General features: G+C 37.9%; 1 protein-coding gene across 1 annotated transcript; it reads right to left on the bottom strand.

The window, feature by feature from the left end:
• Positions 1-1,019: 1,019 nt before the first annotated feature.
• Positions 1,020-1,621, bottom strand: LOC118829569 (zinc finger protein 786-like). The gene is made up of 2 exons (XM_036736537.1): positions 1,400-1,621; positions 1,020-1,241 (listed from the first exon to the last, which is right to left on the bottom strand). Exons 1-2 carry the CDS (start codon positions 1,619-1,621, stop codon positions 1,020-1,022), a joined length of 444 nt encoding a protein of 147 aa, XP_036592432.1.
• Between the last annotated feature and the right edge of the window lie 24,023 nt (positions 1,622-25,644).

Raw genomic sequence — 25,644 nt, forward strand, 5'->3', positions numbered from 1 at the left:
GGAAGGGGGGAGTGGGGGTGGGGGGGTGGGGAGGGGGCTGGGCGGGTGTTCTCAGTTCCTGCCCTCAACCTAGTCTGAAGCCTCTAGGAGACTAATAAGGGCAGGATCCCAAATCAAAGGGGAGCCTGAAGTGCTAACACTGTGAAACACCAGAGCTTTCCAGCTGGCTGATAGTGGCTGAAGTTAGCAGTAGTCTCTGGAACTCCAGCCAGGGGCATGAACAGAGGCACATTGCTCAGACTCAAACTCAGGTTAAGATCTTGTAAGACTCAGACCAATAATCAGACATTTCCCTGTATCAAACCACTTTGAAAGTACTGAAAGCTTGCAGGTCCATAGTAGAGGCTGTTTCTGAGATTCTGGAATAATATAACACTCAATATCTCAAGAAAGCAACAAAAAGACATGAACTCAGTCCAGACATTCCCTCTAGAATTTTGTACAGCTTGACTTTAGCATAAAGTCTGAAGTTGAAAAGGAGGCTAGAAGAATGAACAAATAAGCAAATAGAAAGAATTTTACCAGGAAAAGTTTTTACAAGTTTTAGAATGACACGAATGCTCAAGACATAAACCCATTAGAAAAGAATAACACCAAAACATCTATAAGCAAAGCCCCAAAGAAAAACACAGCCTGGGCAGAAATTTAAATAGAATTCCTATTTTTTAAGAGATAAAAATATTTGTATAATCAAAATGAGAGTATTAGAGAAAAAAAAACAAAAGAAATGAGAACTATGGAAGAAAAACTTATAAAGAGAATTAACAGTTTAGTGTAAGCAGTACAAAATTTTGCCCAAGCAACAGAGTCCCTGAAAATTGAAATGGACCAAATAGAAGCTAATACCCTATGACACAACAAGAAATAGCAAAACAAAGTAAACTGCCAGGAGAAGCCTGTGCCTCTCCTGCTTGCAGGAGAAAAGTGTCTCACTATTAGCTAGGCACTGGTGGGCCTGATGGTTATCAAGGCTCTTTTTTTTTTTTTTTTTTTGGTGAAAGCTTGTCACATTCAGAACACTAGGAGGGCTCATCTCCACTGTGAACTCGAATATGTTCATCAAGTTTAGACTGCTTAGAAAAACACTTATCACATTCACTGCAGGAAAACACCCTTTCCCCCTCGTGCAGACGTTGATGGGCCTTCATTCCAGCCTTCCACCAGAAGCTCTCGTTACCCTCAGGACACTGGAAAGGTTTTTCACTTCTCTTCTGATGGAAGCTTTTGTCACACTCCGGGCACTGGAAGGGTTTTTCCCCAGTGTGCACTCAGATGTGCTCTGTGAGCCTAAACTGATTGGTGAAGTTCTTGCCACAGTCACTACAGGAAAATGGCTTCTCTCCCTTATGTATTCGCTGGTGGGCCTTCACATAGGCCTTAGAAAAGAAGCTTTTGTTACGTGCAGGGCAATGGTAGGTCTCTCCCCTGCGTGTACCAACTGGTGATTAATAAGGCTTCTCTTGTGGCAGAAGCTCTTATTACACTGAGGACACTGAAAGGGCTTCTCCTCAGTATGTACCTTGGTGTGGCTGGTCAGCTTAGATTTATGAGTGAAGCCCTTGCCACACACTCCACAGGAGAACAGTCTGATCCCACTGTGTAGGCACTGGTGGGCCTTCATGTTGCCCTTGAGGAGGAATCTCTTATCTCACTTGGGGCACTGAAAGGGTCTCTCACCTATGTGCATGAGTTGATGGTTGAGCAGACTTTTCTTCTGGTGGAAGCTCTTATTACACTCTGGGCACTTGAAGAGAAAGGCTATGTCTTCCATATGCATAAGCTGGTGATGAAGAAGGCTTGCCTTCTGTTGGAAACTCTTGCCACATTCAGTGCACTGGAAAGGCTTCTCTCCACTCATATGTCTGGTAAGTCTATACTGCTGGGTAAAGCCTTTGCCACACTCTCTACAGGAGAAGGGTCAGTCCTACTGTGTAAACGTTGATGGGCCTTCATGTGGGACTTCTGACTGGAACTCTTATTGCACTCAGGGCACTGGAAAGGCTTTTCTCCACTATGTACCCTCATATGTTCAGTGAGTTTATACTGGTGAGTGAAATCCTTTTCACACTGTGTGCAGGCAAATGGCCTCTCTGTGCTGTGTAAGCGCTGGTGGGCCTTCGTGTAGCATTTTCGACAGAAGGTCTTACCACACTCAGGGCACTGGAAGGGCCTCTTTCCTGAATGTAGCTGCTGGTGTCTGAGGAGGTACTTCCTCTTAAAGAACCTCTTGCCACACACTGGGCAATGGAAAGGATTCTCACTTGTGTGCAACTTAATATGGGTGATAAACCTAGCTTTCTGAATGAAAACCTTGCCACATGTATCGCAGGAAAACTGTCCATTTCCATTGTGCAAGCTCTGGTGGGATTTTAAACCAACCTCCCATCAAAAGCTTCTATCACATTCAGAACACCGGCAATAATGCTGGTTCACACTATAGCTAAAGTTCTTCTCACATTCGCTAGACTGGAAGCACTCCTTCCCATAATGCAAATGTGAGGTAGTCTGCTTTCTAACTTTTTCCTTGAATTTTGAGCATGTGCATGGATTGTTCTTTGTGTGGTTGCCATGATGCTTCACTAGATGCCCTTTTGCCTGGAAGTTTTTCCCAAAGACAGGGTAAGAGCAAACTTTTTGCCCTAAGGGAGATACCTGGTGATTAGGTGAGCTGAAGGTTTTGTGACTCTCAAAGCTGCCACTCTGGGTAGAGTCCTCTAACTTCGGAATTGGCATCTGCATGCCTTGGATGCACAGACATGCCACAGTGGCTTTTGGACAAGATTTGGAGGAAATCTTTCCTTTCCTCTGAACCCTGACTTTGAAGACCATCTAAATCACCTTCCTCGTTTTTTGTTCTTGCAGCTCCATGATTCCCCCTAAACGGTTTCTTCTTGGTGACTTTCAAGTTGAAATGCTTATAAGCATTCAGGCTGACTCCTATTTCCGCTTGTTCCAAATCTCCCCAATTCCCAACAAATAATACTTCTCCTAGTTCAATCTGGAATATCAAATCTGGTTTGGGAGTGGTATAGTCCAAGGAAACCAGGGTTGAGTAATTGGCCCTCATCACATGCTTGTAAAGGTCTTTCTGCCAATCATCCAGGATATTCCACTCTTGCTCTGAGAAATATATGGCCACATCATCAAACTTCACTGGGACCTGGGTTTACACAGCCAGCATATGTCAAAGGAGGTGACTTGAGCCCAGGTTCCTGACTCTTGAGGTCAGTTCTATCCACTATACCACAATGCTGCCTATACATTCACTCATAACGGAGCAGGCGCCACTGTGGCCGTGGCCCTTGGGAAAGAAAGAATTTAACTGCCAAGGAGCCATGGTCAGTATCATACTAGATTTAGCAGACACCATTATAAAGAAACAGAGTTTGTAGCACATATTCCAGAAGGAAAAGATTACAGGCTTACAGCCAATATTATCTTACTCAGCAAAATTGAGAGTAATCCTACAGTAGAAACAGATTTTTATTGAAATAGAAGACATTTAAGTATTCTTGAGGAAAAGATAAGAGGTGGTAGAAACTTTGAAGTACAAAAACAGGAGTGAAGAGAAACATCAAAAGGTAAACATACGAGAACAACCACAAAGGACTAAACAAGGATAAACTGTGTACACTATAACATGGGGAGATGATAAATGTGTTTTCTCAAAGCGTAATCATCATTCTGAATCATAGGGAAACTCCAATTTGACAGAGGTCCTGACAGTTCTGTTTTATTTTGGTGATCTTAAAAGAAGAATAGAAAGGGAGGGAAAGAGGAATGCCATAAGAGGGAAAAGAGAGAGAAGAAAAATGGGGGAAATTATCTATCATTATTTGGGTATGCAAGACAAAAAGTCTACACCACCAAGGAAGAAGGGATTGGGAAAGTGGGCAATTCTTTACTCTTATTCTCACCTGAACTGGTCAAAAGAAGGAAGATTTCACACAAACACACAGCTGAGTACAGAAATATGTTTCACTAAAGGAAAAACAAGAGGGAAAAGGGTTAGGGGAAAAGAGTGGGGAAATAAAAAGGAGGGAAGATTAAGAGACTGATTGGTCCTAAGCAAAATAATCTTGAACTAAGAATATGCAAAAGTATTTATAGCAACCCTTTTTTTTAAACTGTTTTTTTATTTTACCAGAACACAAATACAAAATAGAAAAAAAAAAGCATATCATAAACTTAAATATTGAAACTTAAATATAAAGTAAAGAAAAAAGCATGTCATGTGCATAGCAGAACATAGGAGAGGATTCAAAATATGTAACAATAAATTTTCATTTCAAGAAAGCCTGTATGATAAATAATACACCTTGTATTGAGAATTGTCCATCTTTTCTTTGCTTCCTTGTGTTTTCTTTTGTTCTCTGCTGTGTACTTTTTAACTCTGTTCTTTTTCCCCTCCCCCCAGCCCCCCAGAAGGATACAATATAATTTAGATATTTCTTGATATATACATAGACATACAAATATATACATATACTTACACATATATACATGCATATACAGACATATACTTTCCCAAACATAATCTACTCCTGATCTTTGTTTTTTATGTTTGTACATATCTTTTGTTTCCTATCCTTCCTGCTTCCTCTGCTTTACTTCTACCCGTTACATTGCCTTTCTATTACTTGCCTACCCCTCTCCTCCACCAACCACCCTGCCCTCCTATTACTTGCCTTCCCCCCTCTAAGGATCCCTCCCCTATTCCCCGCTTCCCATTAATCTAAACTCCCTTTACCTATTCCCTCATTCTCCCCTCTAAAAATCCCTCCCCTGTCCTTTCCCCCTTCACTATACACCTACCATTTTATTTCTTCTAAATTTAGAAGACTTTTATACTCTTCTAAGTATATATGTATTGTTCCCTCTTAAACCCATTCCCAATGAAAGTGGGTTACCAGAACTACCAGCCCTCCCCCCCCCATCTAAATCCTCTGTATCCTTTCTTCTTCTTGCACCTCTTTTGTATAAAAGTTACTATTTTTAGTTGTTTCTAAATGGTTTTACTTTTTAAATTCATATCATAGTCAGGTTTATCGCCCTCTTATGAGCTCAACAATTATTAATAAGGATGTTAGACATACATTTTACATTTTATGTTATATAAAAGGTAAGCAATCTATTCTTATGAATCCCTTATAGTCAGTCTTTGGTGTGTACCTTATGTTTCTCGTGGTTCTTGTATGTTGAATCTTCTATTAAGTTGAGGATTTTTTTTAACAAAGTCTTGAAAGTCTGAGGGTTTGTCAAATGTCCATTTTTTTTTCCATTCAATATAATACTGAAATTTGAAGAGTATGATATTTTCAGTCAGAGCCCCGGGTCTTTTGCTCTTTGATATATTGTGTTCCAAGACCTATGGTTCTTTAATGTCTCTGTTGCTAGGTCTTGTGTAATTCTAATTGTGGCACCACCATATTTAAATTATTTTAATCATGATGCTTTTAATATTTTATCTTTGAACTGGGGGTTCTGGAATTTGACTATGGTATTCCTGAGTTTTCCTCATAAGATCTCTTTTAAGTGGTGTATGATGGATTTTCTCTATTTCTACTTCCCTGCTTTGTTCTAATGCTTAAGGACAGTTTTCCTTAATTATTTCCTGTATTATTGTATCAAGATTCTTTTTCTGATCATGACTTTCAGTTACTCCAATTATTTTTATATTTTCTCTTCTTGCTCTATTCTCCAAATCTGTTGTTTTTCTCATGTTTCACTTTCTCTTCTATTTTTTCATTATTCGTGTTTTGTTTAATTATTTCTTGATCTCTTATAATTTCACTGGCTTCACTTTGCCCAATTCTAATTTTCAAGGAGTCATTTTCCTCCTTGAGATTCTGGGTCTCCTTTTCTAATTGGTTGATTTTCCTTTCATAACCTTCTTGTTTTTCTTGGATTATTTTTATTTTTATTTTTAGTTTTTCCTCCATCTCTGTCCTTTGATTTTTAAAGTCTTTTTAAAGATCTTCTATAAATTCTTTTTGGGCAAGTGACCATTTGATGTTGCTCTTCAGGGGTTTCTTTACTTCAATATCCTTCTCTGAGGATGAACCCCAGTCATCTCTATTCCTGTAATAGGTTTCTATGGTTGGATTCTTTCTCCTTTGCCTGTGCATTTTTTTTTTTGTTTTAGTAACTTGCTTTTTGTAATCACCTCTAGCCCTGGGGTATGGGAATTGGTGCCTCTTGCCCCAGATCTTTAGTTCTCTGTTTTAGCCTGGAACCAAAGCCAAAACTCCAACCTTCTCTAAGTGCCCATAGCCAGGGCCTTTCTGCCCCACTACTTTGGCACTCACCGGGTGTGTGCTGGTTCCTTCTCGCCTCCACCGCTCTTCAGAACACAACTGAGTCTGGCCCTCCTTGTCTGCAGAGGTTCCTGCAGTCTTCCTGGGCTTAAATGCACAACTCCCCTCACTATCCTGGGGTGGAAAATTCCAGTGGTTGGGGTGGAGGCAGCCTCTCAGACCAACTAACCCCAGGGCTTGCTGCTAGTTGCGTAAAAGGCTTCCTGGCTTGGAGGTGTTTATTCCTCCCGGGGACCAAACCTAGTCCTGGGGTTTCTCTTCAGATCTTCTCAAACTGTTGGAGGAAAACCCAGCTTGTGTCCTTATTTTTCTTTGTCTTCACCCACACTATGTTTGCCCTAAGGGTCTATTTTAACTCTTTGGTGAGGGAAAATCTTGAGAACTTGGAATTTTGTGACCTACTCTGCCATCTTTCCAGAATCCTCTAGCAAGCCTTTTTTTTTTTTGTGGTGGCAAAGAACTGGAAACTGAAGAGGTGTCAATCAGTTGGGGAATGTCTGAACTAGTTATGGTATATCAATATAATGGAATACTATTGTGCTGTCAGAAATGATGAAGGAGCAGTTTCAGAGAAACTTGGAAAGATTTGCACAAATTAATGCAGAGTGGGTGAGCAGAACCAGGAGAACAATTTATGCAATGATAATATTGTAAAGACAATCTTGAAAGACTTAGGAGCTCTGGTGAATGTAATGACTAACCCTGACTCCAGAAAACTCATGATGAAAAGTGCTACCTACTTCTTGACAGAGAGCTAATGAACTCAGTTCAGAATAAGACTTTTTTTCTTAAGGCAATTAAGTGGTGCAGCAGCTGCTACAGCATCAGGCTTGGAGTCAGCAATACCTGAGATCAAATCTGACCTCAGACACTTAACTAGCTAACTAGCTGTGTGCCTCTGGGCAAGTCATTTAATCTTTGTTTGCCTTAGTTTCCTCATTTATAAAATGAGAATAAGAATAATACCTAACAGCTAGGGTTATTGTGAGAATCAAATGAGATAATATTTGTAAAAATGCTTAGTACAGTGTACAGTAGCAGAGGATGCACCATAAATGTTAGGTTTGTTTTACTATTTTTTTGGTGGAGGGACATGGTTGTGGGAATTTTCTTTGCTTTGACTATACATGTTTATAACTGGGGTTTGTTCTTTATTTCTCAAGGAAAAGGAGGCAGGAGAGAGAACAAGGAGATTTTCATTGAATAAAAAGGGAAAAATAATAAATAAAAAGAATAAAATATGCTAACGCACACAAAGCATCTTGCAAATCTTCAAGTGTAATATCAATGTCAGTTACTATCATTGAGTTTTGGGGGCCTCTTTAGTTGGTTATGGAACTACCAACTTTCCTCAGAGTGATGCCTTTTGAACGGAGTAAGGATTGAACTCAGAGACACTAGCTTACTGTTGTGAGGCAAGTACTTCTCACCTCCACCAAGTCTTGACATCTCATGATCTACATGCCAAAACATGGAGTCATTGACTCACCAGTCATTCAGCCAGGTCACTGCTACCCTCTGCTGGCCATGGTGAAACCTGCTGGGTTAAAGTGATAGGATGCTATTCTATTCCTGTTCAACTTGTCCTAGGTCATTGCCTTGGGTCACAACAGTCCCAAAGACAGGAGATTCCTCTTGGTATACTCTAAGGGCACCACCAGGGCTATGCTTTTCTCCCTCCTTTTAGGGTTGGCTGTTGCCATGGACAACATTGAGGATGGCAGCAATGGCAATGTTCCAGCTGAGGAGAATTCAGAAGTGGAATACAGGTTCAGAAAGTCTACACCTTGGTTACCAACACATGTGCTTATGTAGAAAAATTGAGTGCAACAAATTGAGAGAACTCTTTTTCAAGCTTGAGACATTTTTGTTTACTTCAATACTGACTCACTGTAAAATATCTCACCTGACTCTATCCCCCTCTTATTTGGTTTGTTTACTTAGTTTATACCTGCTCTGCAAGATGATGCTCGGCCTTATGGAGGTAGGAACTTCTAGAATGCATCCATAAGTGTCACACAATCCACTCAACCATGGCCCATTAGGTATGACCTTGGCCCCACTCACCAGCAAAACCCAGAGGACATACACATTTATCATTTAAGGGCCAGGATATGGACCTGAATTAGATTGGTATTTACTATTTCAAAATTCAGGAATAAAATAATAAACTATCAAAATAAGATGAAACAAATACATAAATTACTAAAATGTAATAATAAAATATATTCTCTGCTATATTGAGAATTATCGAACTCATGGAAAGCCTTTGTTTGAACACTAAAGGTGTTCGATCAGCACTGATGCTATCCACCTTGCTATTCCTCACTCGCTATATGATAGTTCCTTTTGGTGTCATAACGTATTTTATTATCTTAATTCCTATTTTAAAATAAAACACGAGGGAGATAGAAATGAGGAAAAAAATATATATACATATGTGTATATATACATATGTATATATAGATATATACATATGTATATATACATATATGTATATAGATATATATCTATATACATATATATGTTTGTATGTGTGTATGTGTGTGAATGTATTTACCAAGAAGATGGAATGAGAGTCAGGACCTAAGAATGAGAACTGTTGGAAAGGCTTGGTTTCTAGTCATAGGGGAGAAGAATGCCTCAGTCACAGCTGAATAATAGGTGGGATCAAAGATCAATCCAAGGCAGAAGTCAACAAAAAAAATGTGGAGATATCAACACAAGGAAGTATAAGATATAAATTGAGATTAGTCATACATAGGGTCATATGATGTAGGCAAGACGAGATAATTCTGAAGTGAAGTCCCTAAAAGCAGACAAGGTTTCTCAGAACTTACATACAGCAATGACAGGAATTATTGATGAGTCTTTGTGATCCCCAAACTACCTTTACTTCAACTTGCCCATTCTGGCACCGAGGCATTAAACTCTCCTTTCTCCCCCCACCCTTCCCCCATGGAGAGGTGAGGAAAGATGCCCACACAAGGGCTTTTCCAATTTATGAAAAACCTCAGAGGATTATATGTTCATAGACTTGGAGCTGGAAGTAGAGATCACTGAGTTCAACCTTCTTATTTACAGATGAGGAAACTGAGGCCCATAGAAGTTTAGGGACTTATGTTATGAATCACATAACTAATGAGGATCTGAGGGAGGCTTCAAGCCTAGGTCTTCCTGATTCCAAGTCCAGTGCTTGATCCAGCGTGTCAGGGTTCAGGGTTTAGTCTATTGCTACACTAAACAAACTCAGGGAGCTTCTGCTGGTCATTACCATGGCAGCATGTGTTTCACAGGCAAGCAGTATTTAGACCTCAGGACTCATTCCAATAGCCATTTTCTTCACTCCTTAATCTCCAGTTGCAGTGATTTAGTTTCAAGTTTTGTCTTATTCACACAGGAAAGTGTGTGTGCATGCATGTGTGTGTGTGTGTGTGCGTGTGTGGGTGTGTGTGTGTGTGTGTGTGTGAGAGAGAGAGAGAGAGAGAGAGAGAGAGGCAGAGGAAGAGTGGGAGCATGAGGGGGAGAGGGAAAGGGACAGGGAGTGGGGGAGGAGGGAGGGAAAGGGAGATTTTCCTCTATAGGGTATAATTGGATCAAGCAGAGGAAAAATGTACAAGCTCTGTTAGGAGGATCTCATTCCCCAAAACTTCCCTTTTACTTTCAACTTAGCCCCTCTTTAAATTTTCCATCCTTTCAGCTTTTTTCCTTCATTATCTGGCTCCAAAACTACCTGTGCTGACCCGTGGGTAAACTCCCTTTAAAGTCTCTCAAGTAAGTGCACTCTATGGGTGTATTTATAGCTCTTGACTACGGTATCCTCCCTGCAGTGAAGAATTTGCAGTCCCTATAGATTACATGGGGTAGACTTGAACATCTATGAACATAAATCACTAGCAACATAAATTGTCATACAGTGTATTTACAAGTAATCATCCCAACCTCCTGGCACAATGAATATATAAATACCTAATACACAGCATTTACACCATGATGGCATTCAGTCTGCACAGTATATGCAACAAATATAAGATATAGCACATGGGTAGCACATATGAATACAATACTTGTATCAGACTAAGAGCACCATAACAGTTCATGAATAATACAATATAGTAGTGTGTATAACAAAGAAACATGACAATGAGAAAAGCATTTTGCATACCAAACATATATGTCAAACACAACACATAATAACATGCTATTACATATAAAGCACACATTATATGCACTCCAACAATGGTGCCATTTGGCTACATGATTCTCCCATTTCTCCTAGACATCAAAAGTAATTTTAGTTATGGGCCTAAAAGGTCTAGCACTTCTACCCCTAACTCCTGTAATTATGGACATTCAAAACTGATTACTAATCTCTATAGACCCGTTAGTTTCCATTTCTCCTCCTGAGTTTATGGTTTGCTCAGGTCTATCATCACTATCTCCAGCTACTATAGATGGTCCCTCGTCCCTAGGGACCTCCATAGCTGGAGTATTAGAAAAAGGATGGCTTCTGAATTCAGCCTTTCTCTTTATCTGGTCAGAGAGCTTCTTCAACTGGCTCAGTCGAGTTCCTTTACTCCCTTGTGGGTGCCAACAGCATATAATGAGGGTCTGGCTGAGGGTAATGTGTGACAGACCAATGGATGACCAGTCCTTGGCGTACTTTGTTGACAATATCAATGGAGGCTTACTTTGTATTTTGTACAATGTCATTCTGCTTAGGCTTTGGCCAGTGCTACTGAGACCAGATTTGACCCCAAGGGACATTTTTTATTAAGGTCTCCCAGCAGGGTCAGAAAAAAGGGGAGAAGAGAAAAAAAGGAGGGAAAACTAAGGGCTGAATATCAGAGGGGAGGAAAGCAGAAGAGAGGAGAGAAAGGGAGGGGAAAGAAGTGAAGGGAAGGGGACTACCGCAGGCTGGTTCAAAATATTTACCTGAGATTTATGTTGATGTGCAAAGAAACTCCAAATATGCTCTACCTGAAATACAATAAAAGATAGAATAAGAAAAAAACATTTATTCTTAAAGAGCAAATACAAATTTAAAGAATATATAAAAATAATCAATCATATAGAGCACATTATTGTTACTATTTTAGGAAAATTTGCAAGATGCAACCTCAAAAATCTTAACATTTTGCAAATTGCCACAGCCATATAATTAAAAAAAATTTTTTTTGGTAGGGTGAGGCAATTGGGGTTAAGTGACTTGTTCAGGGTCACACAGCCAGTAAGTGTCAAGTGTCTGAGGCTAGATTTGAACTCAGATCCTCCAGACTCCAGGGCCGAATGCAAAATATTTGAGATTAACTATTCACAAAATCTAACTCTTCTTTGTTTTTTCACTAGAATACTATTTTTTAGTAATTTTGACATCAGTTCTTTTTTTATTTAAAACAGAAAATAGTTAAAAAACATTTAAAAATAGATGATATTTAAAAAACATACACATAGGCCACTTGACCTTTTGTATTGAAAGAATAACTAAAAATTTAAAAAATATATGCTTTATTATAGTAAAATAAAATTGAAACTCAAAATTTTATTCATAAAATGATACATTAAAATTGATTCAGGAAAGTCACAACTGCACGTAATAAAATGGGATTGTATTGTACTGTCAAAACACAGAAGTTAATATTCCTATAGAAGTAGAAATACTTAGAAATGCTCAGTTCATGATAAAAGTTTGCAATCTATTATTCAGAATTATAAGTGCATTAAACATGAAATATTCATCTGTATCATCTATATCTAGTTTTATATATAATTATGTTCTTTCCTTAACATGTAATTGACCATTTTTTCATTGATTAGATTGCACATTGGTCATTATCTGACAGAATGTTGTACATTGTTATTACTTTCTTTGAAATCCACCAGTTTTACAAAGACTGTAAAAAACCATCGATGAATTATGATACTACTAAGATAGACAAAAAATAATACAATATAATGAAGCTTTGGCCCTTTTAGGGATTGCCTGGCCCAGTAATTGTACTGCCTGCTCTCTGTCAGCCTGGGGGTGGTTTTCCATATATTTATCTTCAAGTTTGTTTGTTCCCTGCATACCAAGATTTCTTATTAACACTCTGTCACTTTACTGAAGATGCTGACAATGAACCTGAGAACCAGATAGCTGTTTATTTCTATCTAAGCTTTTTCTGGGTTGAAGCCATAGTTCAACAGTAGTCCCCCTTTAGCTGATCTCTCACCCAAGAAGCATACTGATGGCAATCTTCACTCTTCTGTGCTTTCTGGGACTCCAGAGCACAAGTTAATAGGCAAATGTGGTTCTGACATAAATATCAGCAGGCATGGGGTAAAGCCTGTGGCATTATACTTGGGGGCATAGCATGCCCTTCTCAGCTTCCTTCACCAAAGTCACATTTGTGGGTCGGGTTCCCCAGGTGATGATTATTCCAGGTTGAGGTATTCTAGGAGATTGTATATGTAACACTTGCTCATGAGCTCCCACGAATCTGTTCAACTGTATCTCTCATTTTCTCCTATTTTATTCCAATCTCTGATGAAGAAGCTACCTTTCTCCCTGTCAAGGCCAAACCTTGTACATGTATCTTCTATCTCCCCCGCCCCAATCTGCTCCAGTCAGTCAGTGAATATGCATTTATTAAATACTTACTATGTGCCAGGTATTGTACTAAGTTCTGGGGATATAAAGAAAAGCAAGCCCATCTAATCATTTCTCTGCTCCCCATCTAATCTTCAGTCTCTCCTTGGATTTGCATGGCCTATGGATTATACACCTGCCTTTCCATTTTTCTTCTCTAGTGTGTAGTGCATGCTGAGCTCAGAGTTGGCTGGTGCTACTTGCTACTCATCTTTGATAGGCAGGACCTAACTTAGTGCTGCTCAAAATGCAAGTTATTGGATTGCTGTCAGTTCATACCTGAAACTGAGCCCCATATGCAGACTTGAGACTTAAGAGGAACAGCCCACCTCAAAGTCAAGAACTTCAATTTGTTTTCTTGTTGTTCAGTTGTTTTCAGTTGTGTCTGACTCTTTATGACCCCTTTTGAAGTTTTCTTCACAGAGATACTGGAGTGGTTTGCCATTTCCTTCTCTACCTCATTTTATAGATGAGGAACAGAGCAAACAGGGTTAAGTGACTTGCCCAGGGTCACACAGCTAGAAAGTGCCTGAGGCCAAATTTGAACACAGGAAAATGAGTCTTCCTGACTCCAGGCCCTACTGAACCAATTAGCTGCTCTTCCAAATGCTTTATGAGTTCATGAGTCTAACTATCAGGAAGTCCTCTTTGGGTAAGTGCAATAAGTTTCTGGTGATCATTACTCTCTTAGTACAAGACTGCTCCCCAGCCTTGGGGCTAAAGAACTTTTTTTGGGTTTGCCTAAGCCCACACTGGTGCATAAGTGAAATATGTCTCTGCTACAGGATCATAGACTATACCTGCTAATCCTGGCCAGTCATCCCACAAAATGTCATTTCATTGATAAAAGTGGAAATTAATGGGAACAAGTGGGTGGATGGATGGATTACATCATCCCACCAATGGGAAAACAAAAGAAAACAAAATTAAAAAAAACTTGTGGTACGCAATTTATTGGTGGTTGGCCATCTTTGTACAATGGACAAGACTTTACATTAGTGACTACACGTTTTTAACAGCTGAATTTATCAGTGTTCAGAGATCAAAAGGTTTTTAAATTTTTTTTTTCCAAAAAGGTACAGATAGTTTCCCTATTATTCAGGTAAGTTGAAGTTAATATCCTCTACCCACACATTCTCATACAGAACAATAAGACATCTCTCAGTGTTACTGAGAGCATTGCAGTATTCATGATAAACACATTCAGTTGGTAATATTTTGCATGTAAAAAAAAGTGTTGGCCAAAAGTGGAATCACAGGCTTATTCAACCCCCTCTTTTAACAAATGAGACCCTCAGAGATTAGCTGATTAGTCACCTAGCTAGTGTGGGGAAGAGCCAGGACTAGAATCGAGGTCACTGCACCCCTAGGTCATTGCTTGGTCCTGCCCAGTGCATTCTTTCAAAATGCTGAGTAGCATGACACAGAAATAAATAAGGGGGTGGTGGCAATTAGCAGCTAATCTCAAACTGTCTTGACAGCCACAGCAGTAAATGTCCTCTTCCCTTCCCCTGCTTCACTTTGGTATAGAACAGACCTGGTTCAACATATCTTTAAAAATTAAGAAGTTATTCATTAGATTAAATAAAGAGAATGGAAAACTCGGAGAAGGGATTAAAAAATGAAAAAGCTCAGAAAAGGTGAGGTAGATCTTAGTTACTGAAATCATTTTGAAATTTAAACAAACAGGACAGTCAGCCTGGCCAAATGTAAGAGGGCCAAGCTTAGACTCAGTAAGACCACACCTGGGTTCAAGTACAGCCGCTGCTTTAGGGTTTGGGACTATGAGTCGATCATTTGACTTTTCAGTGCTAGTCTCTAAAATGTTAAGCTATAGGTGAGGTGTAGATTTGCATTAGTAGACTAAATTTCTAAATGGGGCAATCCCTGGAGGGTTGAAGTCATTGGAAAGGACCAAAAAGAAAAAAAAGATTCTGTTTGCTAAAACTAAATTCAACTAATTTTTGATTTTAAAATAACTTGTAAATTAACTTTTTAATTTTTTTCTTTTTTCCTCCTGCTCATATAGATAGACACAGCTTTATTCTGGAAAAAAATGATACTTCTTTTCATTCCCCTCCCACCCCCTATCCTGGTCTCTTTGTCCCTCACTCCAGCAATGTAGTGATTATATTTTCTTTTTCAGCTTTTCAGCTTTATCCTATAAACATTTATAGATTCTCAGTGAATATTTTCCCAACTTTACTTTAAAAAGAGAAAGGGAAAGTGGTGTTCTCTACCATCTTTCTTTCCATTTAATCAAGCTGTAAATAGCATTTTAGTTTGTCATCATAAGTATCAGTTTCTACACTATGTCCCAACACCATCCCTCATCCACTCATAGATCCTTGTTCAACAGCTCTGACTCCCCCACAGGATCAAAGAGTCACAGCTTTATAGCTGAAGCAATCTTAGAGGTCATGTAGTATAATTCCTTTATTTTACAGGTGAGGAAACTGAGGGCCGAAGAAATTAAGAGACTTGCCTAAAGTCATACAGATAGGAACTAGCTGAGTTAGGATTTGAACCAAAGTCCTCTGACTAACATTTCTGAGAGACCTCCAGTGAAGGGGAAGCCATGAATACTTGAGACAGACATCTGTACTTTGGGGGCAGTTCTAAATAGAGAAAAAAGAAAATGGCATTGTCTATTCTCTCTTGCCAACCCAATGAAATTGTTCCACAACTCTTCAGTTTGTGACTATAATATGCAACAGTTCCAAAAACCCAATTCAGTAAGTTTTTCTATACATTGAACTGGAATCTACCTGTTTGAAGTGTTCACTCAATGCTCCTAGTTCTGCCGTCTGGGAACAGGAAAAATAAGTCTCTCTCTTCCATAAGATAGGTCTTCCATTATTTGAAGACAGCTATCACATCTCATCTGAGTCTATTTTTTGGGGGTTAAAAATCTCCAATTTCAGAACCAATTTAATGCTCCCTCAGCATCCTAATCTCTTATACTGTCTTTCTCTCTTCCAATTGTTATTTAATTGGAGGGGGCTATTCTGCATATTCCGTGAATTGGCCTAACTTTGGAAAAGGATGTCCAAGATTTCTCAACACATAGATCCTTGTTAGCCCTAACAAAACCTGTGGTGTTCCATCTACTGTGAATAACAGTGGGTGTAAAGTAAATAGATAATTAGTTCTGTTTTGGGAAATCAGGTAGAGATGTTCAATAGGCAGTCAGCAATATTGAACTAGAGTTAAGGAAAGAGCCTGAGGCTGGATAGATACATATTTGTAAACATATATAGATGCATATGCCTCTCTCTCTCACTCTCTGATATTTAAACTTATTGGAGTTGATGAGATTACCATGGGAGTATAAAAAGAGAAGAGACCGGAATGTTCCATAAGCATCTCAAACTCAACATATCCACATCAAAATTCACAATCTTTTCCCCAAAATGCACACCTTCTAGTTTTCCTCTGTCTGTTGAGTGCACCTCCATCTTATTTTTTTGGTAACCTCAGAGTCATCTTCATTTCTTCCACTTCTCTCACCTCCCTATTCAATCAGTTACTATACCCACAATATCACTCATGTCCACTACCCCTCCGTTTATATGACCACTACCTTCATTCAATCCCTCATCAGTTCTCACCCAAAGTATTGAAATAACCTCTAAATTTGTTTTCTAGTCTTTTTTCTCTCCAATATTAGCTGCATATAGCTGACAAAATAATCTTCATAAAGCACGGATCTGACTGCGTCACTCCCCTACTCAAGAATGTTCAGTGCCTGCTGCCTCTAGGAAAAAAATATGTAAAATATTTTGTTTGGCTTTTAGACACCTTCATAATCTAGTTCCAGATCTCCTTAGCAGACATTTTAAATTCCTCCCCACAAATACTCTATGTTCTAGTCAAAATACCTTACTTACTATTCTATTTATACAAAATTTCATCTCATATTTTTATGCCTTTATACTAGCTATCCAACGAACCTGGAATTTTTTTTCTCCTTATTTGTCTCCTAGAATTGCAACTTTTCTTCAAGGCTCAGCGAATTGCATTAGTTTATGTGTGATCTCCTCTTCCCTCCCACTTTTAAATGCTTTATATTTATCTGCATATAAGTTTTACTTCCCTCAGTAGAATACAAACTCCTTGAAGGCTAGGACTGTTTAGTTTTTGTTCCATCCCTAGTAACCTAGTTGCATCACAGTACCTTACTCATCATAGATACCTAACTGATGTCTTTTGAATGGATTTATTGCCAAGAATGTTTTCTGAATTAACCTTGAAAAATGGAAAACTACTGGAGCTGTGTCTAGAACAGCTGTATGCCATCCCTAAATCTTTGGGGCTAAAGGATTTTATACAGGAACATAGGTTATCATGGAGATGGACTGCTAGACTGTAAGCTCTTTGGGAGTAGGAACCATATCTTATTTCTCCTTATATCTCTTTTAGTCTGGTACATTGTAGGAACTTGCTAATCAGATGTAGTGTCAAGAATACTGTTTCAACATCTCTAATAACTTCGAAACAAAGGTAGACTGGGGGTTGCAAGACTGAGGGAGAATAAAAAGCCACCCTGATGATCAGAGGAAGAAGTGGGCTGGTAAACACCGGGTAAAGGTGTGTGCAAGCAAAGATGGACATGATATGAATGTGATAGTGGTAAATATGGCCACAACACCAGTACACACAGAGAGCAACCTCTTTCGCAATACTTGTTGGCTTGTTTCTAAAGATCAAATTACTTAGAGCAGAGAATTTGAAATAAATGAAAACTAATCAACTCACTGTCAAAATGAGAATGCTGTAGTTTAGAACCAGAAAGTAGATATAAATTGGACCTGACAAGTCCTAAATTGAAGCAGATGGAATAAAAAAGAGAAAGGCACTATTTCTGACCATTTTGAAATGATGACTTGGACTTTTAATGGAAAATCTACCCAGGGCACATGGTCATTGGCTTTGCTATCCCTCAGAGAAGCTTCTACATATGATATACTTAGCAGATAATAATGTCATTGATTGAAGCAAATTGACTGGGAGCAAGATAAGCAAGAGACACAAAGATGTGATGGCTAATGTCAATTTTGATCTAATGGATTGGCTAATGACCAGTGTTCAATGTGAACTGAAGCTTAAAGTATCCCCATCACCCATCTTTAGGATAAGTTCAGTGTGACCAACACACCATACCCATTAGGTGAAATACAGGCATAGTATAGAGTTCATTTGCTCTATGCATTGTTCTATTTATTATGTTTTGTTTTGAACATCATCTGGATCCAATCTGCCTTTCTCTTAATATACTCTTAAAATTATTGCAGATGTTCATGAATTTTTGTTTATGTAGGTTATATCTATTGCTATTTACTGTATTAGACATTAAAATGGATGGATTCAAAGAATAGTTATGTATTAATTGATTAAAACAACAATAAACCTATTGCATGCTAAGATAAATAATATTTTTAATGAAAAAATAGCTACATTCAAAAAAAACCCCAAATTAGGAAAGTGAGATTACCTTACACATTTTTACAAATGCCTTTAATGTCTAGGTTAATTGATTGGATTCTCTTGGTTTCTCATAAGTGCTTCTGCATTCAATGTGTTGAGATATATTATTTTAGTTTACATATGTAAAGGAAATCTGATTTCACACAGATATATAATTGGAAAAGAGGAGCAGTTTAATAGGCAAGTCATGTCTTATTTCATTATTATGAAATTAATTTTGACCTCCTGGACCCTCTGAAGGGGTCTCTGGGACCTCCAGGGGTCCTTGGATCACAGTTTGAGAAGTGCTTCTCCATGGTCTACTGGCCTACAAACTGGACTACTTGTTGCACCACAAATATATCTTATTCTTTGCCACATTTTCTGCCTCCAGTCCTTTGCTCACATAGTTCTCAGTTTCTGAAATGCCACCTGCTAATACTCATTTGTTGAAGTCCTACCCACTCCTCAAATTTCAGCTAACATACCACCTCCTCCATGAAGACTTTCCTGATTCTCCCAGTAGGAGTTGATCTCTTCCTCCTCTGAAATTTCCAGCTACTTAGACACACTACTGTACTGTTGGTGGAACTATATTTCAATTTGTGACTATGCAATACAATTTACTGAACTGATCATATCCTTTGATCTAGTGATCCCATTAATGGAAATATACCACCAAGAAAGTAATTTAAAAAGACCACTATATACCAAACTATGGATAGAACTATTTTTGTGATAACAAAGAACTGGAAACAAGTGAAGAGTTCTTTGATTGGGGATGGCTGAGTAAGCTGTACTAAAGGAATATAATGGCATGGTATTTTTCAGTAAGAAAAAACAAATATGAGGAATTTTGAGAAACATGGGAAGACTTGTATGGATTTATTGTGAAATAAGCTGGACAGGAAGAACAATATATACATGATGACCAAATCAAGGCCTATTGATTTCAGCATTGTCTAATTTTTCTATGAAACCACCTTTAAGTCCTAAAAATGGACCACTTCAAAGTTTTTCTGAACTATAAGCTCCTTTAAGGCAAAGACTCTGTCTCATTTTTCCTTGCATATCTTCCAAGATATAGCACAGTGATTTATGTGTGGTAGGAACACACTAAATATTTGATGAGCAAATGAAGGAAAGAAAGTAGGGGAGGTAGGGAGGGGAAGCCAGGGAGCAAGGTCTTCTTTATTCTATTGCTATTGGGTCTCTATGCAGGATCATCCTTGGTCATGCAGTATGTACATCAGAAGGGGGCCCACTCTTCTGGAACCCACATATCTGCTAAGAGAAGCATGTGAAGGATATTGAATGGCTTGTGATAAAAACTTTTGTGGATAATACCCCAGACCATCTGGTTTCACAAACAGGTACTGAAGAGTAAAGGAGAAAGGGAGAAAAAAGGAACAGCTTTAAAAACTGTACATAGTCAAAGAATGCCTCAGTTTCTGACAAAGTTTACCAGAGTCAATAGGAAGTCAAAGTAATAATGGCTTTGGGGAGGCGGAGGGGCGGAGTGGGGGGAGGTGGGTTTAATCAACTTCTGGAAGACTTCAGAAAGGTCCGAAGTGCTCTTAGAGCAACATTTGATTCTTTGATGCTTCAGAGGGGATTGTTGAAGAGGTGCTAATATAATAATTTACTTCAATAGAGTGCTTTCCTCACCACAAACTTTTGGGGTAAGTTGAGCAAATCTAGGAAGCTCTGTGGGTAGACTGCTGACCCTGGAGTCAGGAAGACCTGAGTTCAAACCTAACCTTAGATACTTAGTACCAATGTGATCCTGGGCAAGTCACTTAACTGCTGTATGCCTTAGTTTTTTCATCTGTAAAATGGGGATAGTAAAAGCACATATTTCCCATGGTTGTCATAATGATAAAATGAGATAATATTTGCAAACCTTAAAGCTCTCTATAAATACTAGTTAATATGATTATTGTTGTTACACTCATTTTATAGATGAGAAAAGAAAGGCTTTGAGAGTTTAATTAACTTTTGCCCAAAGTCACACAGCCAGTTGGTGTCAGAAGTGGGACTGGAACTCAGCCTTTTTCTTTATTCCGAGCCCAGATCTCTATTTACAACTTTGTGTTGTCCCTTCCAGTGATTCACCCAAGATCATCAGCAGAAGAGCTAGGGCTCAAATCTTGATGTCAAGACTCTCTATGTAACACATCCAGAAGTTAGCAAGGACATTAAAAGAATGCACTTAACAGTATAAATTCAGGCTGGTAATACTCAAGAAATAGGTACACAGAGAGAATGTCCATGGAAATTAGAGAGTAATTTATTCTAAGCCAATGACTCAGATATTTTTATCCTGGGATCTTATTTACTGAGTTAAAAATTCAGAGACATATTTACAAGCTATGTGATCCTGTACACACCACTTAACATATATCTGCCTCAGTTTCCTCATCTGTAACCTGGGAATAATAATCACACTTATCTCATAGGGTTGCGTGAGGCTAAAATGATAGGATATCTATAAAATGCTTTGCAAATGCTGATTATTAAACATTAGCCATTCCATGAATTAAGTAAATATTTGTGTCATTGTGGGCAATGCATGAGTAATAAAGAACCCAAAATGAAACATTCTTTGTCCCCAAGGAACTTTTATTCTAGTGGTGGTGGTGGTGGTGGTGGGGGATTCAACATTGCACAAATGAGCAAAGAAAATTTAATTCAAGGAGATACAGAGTACAAATAACTATGGGAATCATGGGAGGGATCATGGGAGATCAGGTATTGGCACCTGGATTGAGCCGTAAGCGAAGATAAGAATTCAGAGGTAGAAGTGAGAAGGGAGTGTAAGCCTGGTGGCAAGGGGCTAAAAGATAGTGCATTGAATTTAGGAAACAGCCAGAAGGCTACCTTTCGGAAACCTAGTTCATAATCTGCAAAATGGTGGGATTAGATTAGATGAACTCTGAGGTTGCTTTCAGTCCTAAATATATGACCATATGTTCCAGTTTGGAAGCAATAGGGATTGTATGAATGGGAGAAATATGAAATAAATCTGAAAAGCTGTATTGGAGCCAGATTACAGGCACTGAAAATTCAAGGCAAATAAATTTGTATTTTATCCTCAGGGCAATAGGGAGCAAGTGAAGATTTTTAAAAAGCTTTTTATTTTTTAAATTTAGCAAAGGATTGACATGTCTAACCCTGTACCTTAAGAAGAACATTTTAACAAATATATGGCATTTATATATTTTTACATATCATTTCAATTACTTTTCCCTGTGTTTCATCATATTTTATTCATTTTATTTTATTAATTTAATATTTTTCTTATATTTATTTTATTTGTTTTTTTTTAAAATTTTTCTTAGCATTTTCAGCAGTTTTTAGTATTTCTCTCCCATCCCCTCACAACTGAACAAGAAAAGAATAGAGGAAAAAATCCTCATAACAAATATATGTAGCCCAGTAAAAACACATTGACCATTTTCAAAAATGTATGTTTCATTCTTAAACCTAAGTCTACCATCACACTGGTAGGAGATAGGTAGCATATTTCATCCTGGTGACTCCAGAATCATGGCTTATCCTGTTTTTCTTTACAATTTTATTATTGTATACATTTTTCTACTGCTCACTTCAGTCTGCTTCAGTTCATGGAGGGCTTCCCTGTTTCATCTGAAACTTTCCATTTCATCATTTCTTATGGTACAATGATATCCTATTACAACTATATACCATATTGTTTTTAGGCATTCCCCTATAGGTGAGCATCACCTTAATTTTCAGTTTTTATCTACTATGAAAAGGGTTGCTATAAATATTTTTGTATATTGCCTCTTTATTCTTTCTTTGATTTCTTTGGGGTATAGATGTAGGTCTTTTTTCTCTTTCTTTTATCTCTTTGGGGTATAGGCCTGGTACTGGTATTTCTGGGTCAAAGGGTATAGCAAATTTAATGACATTTTTGGCATAGTTCCAAATTGCTTTCCAGAATGGCTAGTCCAATTCTCAGCTCCACCAACAGTACATTAGTGTGTCTGTTTTCCCATAACTCCTCTGATACACCATTTTTCTCTTTTGTCATCTTTGCCCATCTTATGACTGCAAAATGGAACTTCAGAGTTGCTTTAATTCACATTCCTCTATTAGTAATTTGGAGCATTTTTTCATATAATTGTTTAAAGTTTGAATTTCTTTCTTTGAAAATTGCTCATTCATATTCTTTGACCACTTATATATTTGGGAGTGACTCAGCTTTATAAATTTGAATCAGGAAGAACATTTGAGAACTTATTTAAAGGTTGGATTGCATAAGGAAAAACTAGGAGCAGCATTTCAATGAGAAGGGTATTGGAGATAGGCTAAAAGGACTTGAATCAGGATGGTGGTCTGAATTCGGTTGTTATCCCATCTCTTCTTTGCCTGTTTTAATCATCCTAAGCCTCACTCTTGTCCTCACTGTGATCTCTAGATCCCTTGTAACTGTAAGATATAACATTTCCTGATGATGTTTTCTATCTTTAGTATAATATCACAGTACCTAGAAAATGTATAGTGGATACATACCAAATTCATTTATGCAATAAACCTATATTAAGTTCCTGCTGCATGTACTATCCTATAGTACATGTACTACGTACTGTAGGATATAAATAAGAAATGCACTCTGTGGGTGTGATAAAAAATGTCAAACATACACATATGATATAACCAGTGTAGGGAGGGCTAGCAGATCAAGTGTATTGTAGGGAAGAGCAATACGGACTGGGAGAAGGATGGAGAGAACTATACCTTGAAGGAGGGGAAATGAGGATTTATGGGTTTTTGAGTAGGAGACTGATGTGAATAGAACCATAGGGTAAACATATATTATATGAATGAAAGAGAGAATGAATGTGGAATAGTTCTTATTTCTCACCTGCCATCTTTTGCTCATAGGCAGATTTTATTACTCTGGGAATCATTGTTATCATCAATCATCATTTATTGAGCACCTGCCATGTGTGATTACTGTACTGTGTCCTGAGTAATGGGCACATTAGTTATATATTTCATGGAAGATAATCAGCAAAGTTCAAATCATCTTTTGGTCTGTTGAACCAAGACTAAATTTGTTAAAATCATTCCTTTTTTTTTCAAAAGCCATAAGAAGGAACACACAGAAAAATTAAATTCACTATTTAATTCAATAAACACTTATTAAATGCCTACTATGTGCAGGCACTGTGCTAAGCACTGGAGATACAAAAAGAGGCAAAAGACAGTCCCTGCCCTCAAGGAGGTTACAATCTAATGGGGGAGACAACATGCAAACAAATATATACAAAGCAAGCTAAATACAGGATAAATAGGAAATTACTAAAAGAGGAAAAGCACAGAAATTAAGAGGAATTTAGGGAAGGCTTCCTATAGAAAGTAAGATTTTAGTTGAGACTTAAAGGAAGTTAGGGAGATCAGTATGTGAGGATTTAGTGGAAAGATCTTGGAGAAGATCTGGTAAGATTCCAGAGAAAACTATTCACACCTCCCTGTGAGCTGCATTTAGATAAGCCATATTGACGTACAATATCCCATATGGGCAACACACACACACACACACACACACACACACACACCCCTACCTTACACTAGGTTAACTGATTCCTGAAATTTAGGTGTTTATTTCTTTGATTAAAAATCAATGTCCCTTGTTAAAGTAAAAATAAACCTGAGAGAAGTAACACAATGAACACTATGAGCCATTTATATTCTAGTGTGAGTAAATATCAGGTCATATGCTTTACTAAGAACAGACTTTTCTTGAAAGAATAGACTTCATAGAATCGATGATGTAGAGCTGAAAAACAGTTCAGAGGCTACTGGGCTTAGTCCAGTGCCTGGCTTATCGTACAGCTTAATTAATGCTTTTTAGTTAATAAATTTAGTTTATATTGTTTATTTTATATGTTATACATTATATACACATTTAATATATTAATAAATTTAGTTGATACATTCTTATTGACTACTGAAGAGGAAATTAAGGCCCAGAAAAGTTAAGTGACATATCCATGGTCACACAAGTAGCTTATGTAAAGGACAAGATCTGAACCCTCATCTTTCAACAGTATTGCCAATATTCTTATGGCACCTGAAGTGTACTTACAAGTTTGATACAGAGGAGGGAAGAAAAGGCACATAAAAGACAGGATAATAAATCAATGAAGATTTTTTTTTTTACTCAAGACTTCCTGTTACTGAGAAGTGATGAAAATGGAAGACAGTTGCCTTAGTTTGGTTCTGAAATGGTGGTGCGCTATTCTGGACCAAGCCTAAAAGCCCAGCCCTGTGATTGAAGGTCAAGTTTAGAGTACAATGAGACATTTGTGGACCATAATATGCAATCAAAATGACTTTACTTCCATTACTAGGCATATACCCCAAGGAGGTCATTGAAAAGAAGAAAGCCCTCATATATACCAAAATATATAGCAGCATCTTTTGTAGTAACAAAGAACTGAAAAGCAAGTTGATGCCTATCCGTTTGGGGATGTTGTAGTATATAGATATAATGGAATATTACAAATTACAAATGTGATAAATACAGAGAAGCATGGGAAGACTTATGGGAACTGATTCAGAGTGAAGTAAGAAGAACCAAAAAGAAGTATGGACAATAATTTCAACAATGTAAATGGAAAAGAAAAACAACCATGAAAACAACCAAGAGTAAATGTTGCAAAATTATAAAGAACAAGTATGGCTCCAAAGGAGGAATAGGAAAAGATAACTGAATTCCATTCCTTTGTATGAGTGGGAGGTCTATGGGTATGAAACATTGCATATATTTTCACATTTTAAAAAATATATTGATTAGCTATGTTGATTTTTTTCTCTTCTTTTTGCTTTAAAAATTTTTGGGGAGAAATTTTGTTGATAATAAAAGAAAAGATATCAATAAAATTTGTTTTACAAAAGAATTCAAGAGATGAAGGGGGAAAGGAAGTGCATTCTGGGGACAAGAACTAGTGCCCAGGGTCGCACAGCCAGTAAGTGTCTGAGGCCAGATTTGCGTTCAGGAAGATGAGTCCAAACCTGATATTCTATCCATTGTGCCACCTAGCTGCCTTTCATCCCACCTTACCTATACCTATAACATGTACTGCTCCTACCACACCCACTATATGTATATTGAGAGTTTAAGTGACTACTTACCCATAATAATGACGGATATTTATATAACACTCCATTTTGCAAAGCACATACCCATGTAAATTC

Source organism: Trichosurus vulpecula, chromosome 8 (assembly GCF_011100635.1).
Source record: "Trichosurus vulpecula isolate mTriVul1 chromosome 8, mTriVul1.pri, whole genome shotgun sequence".
Lineage (NCBI taxonomy): Eukaryota > Metazoa > Chordata > Mammalia > Diprotodontia > Phalangeridae > Trichosurus > Trichosurus vulpecula.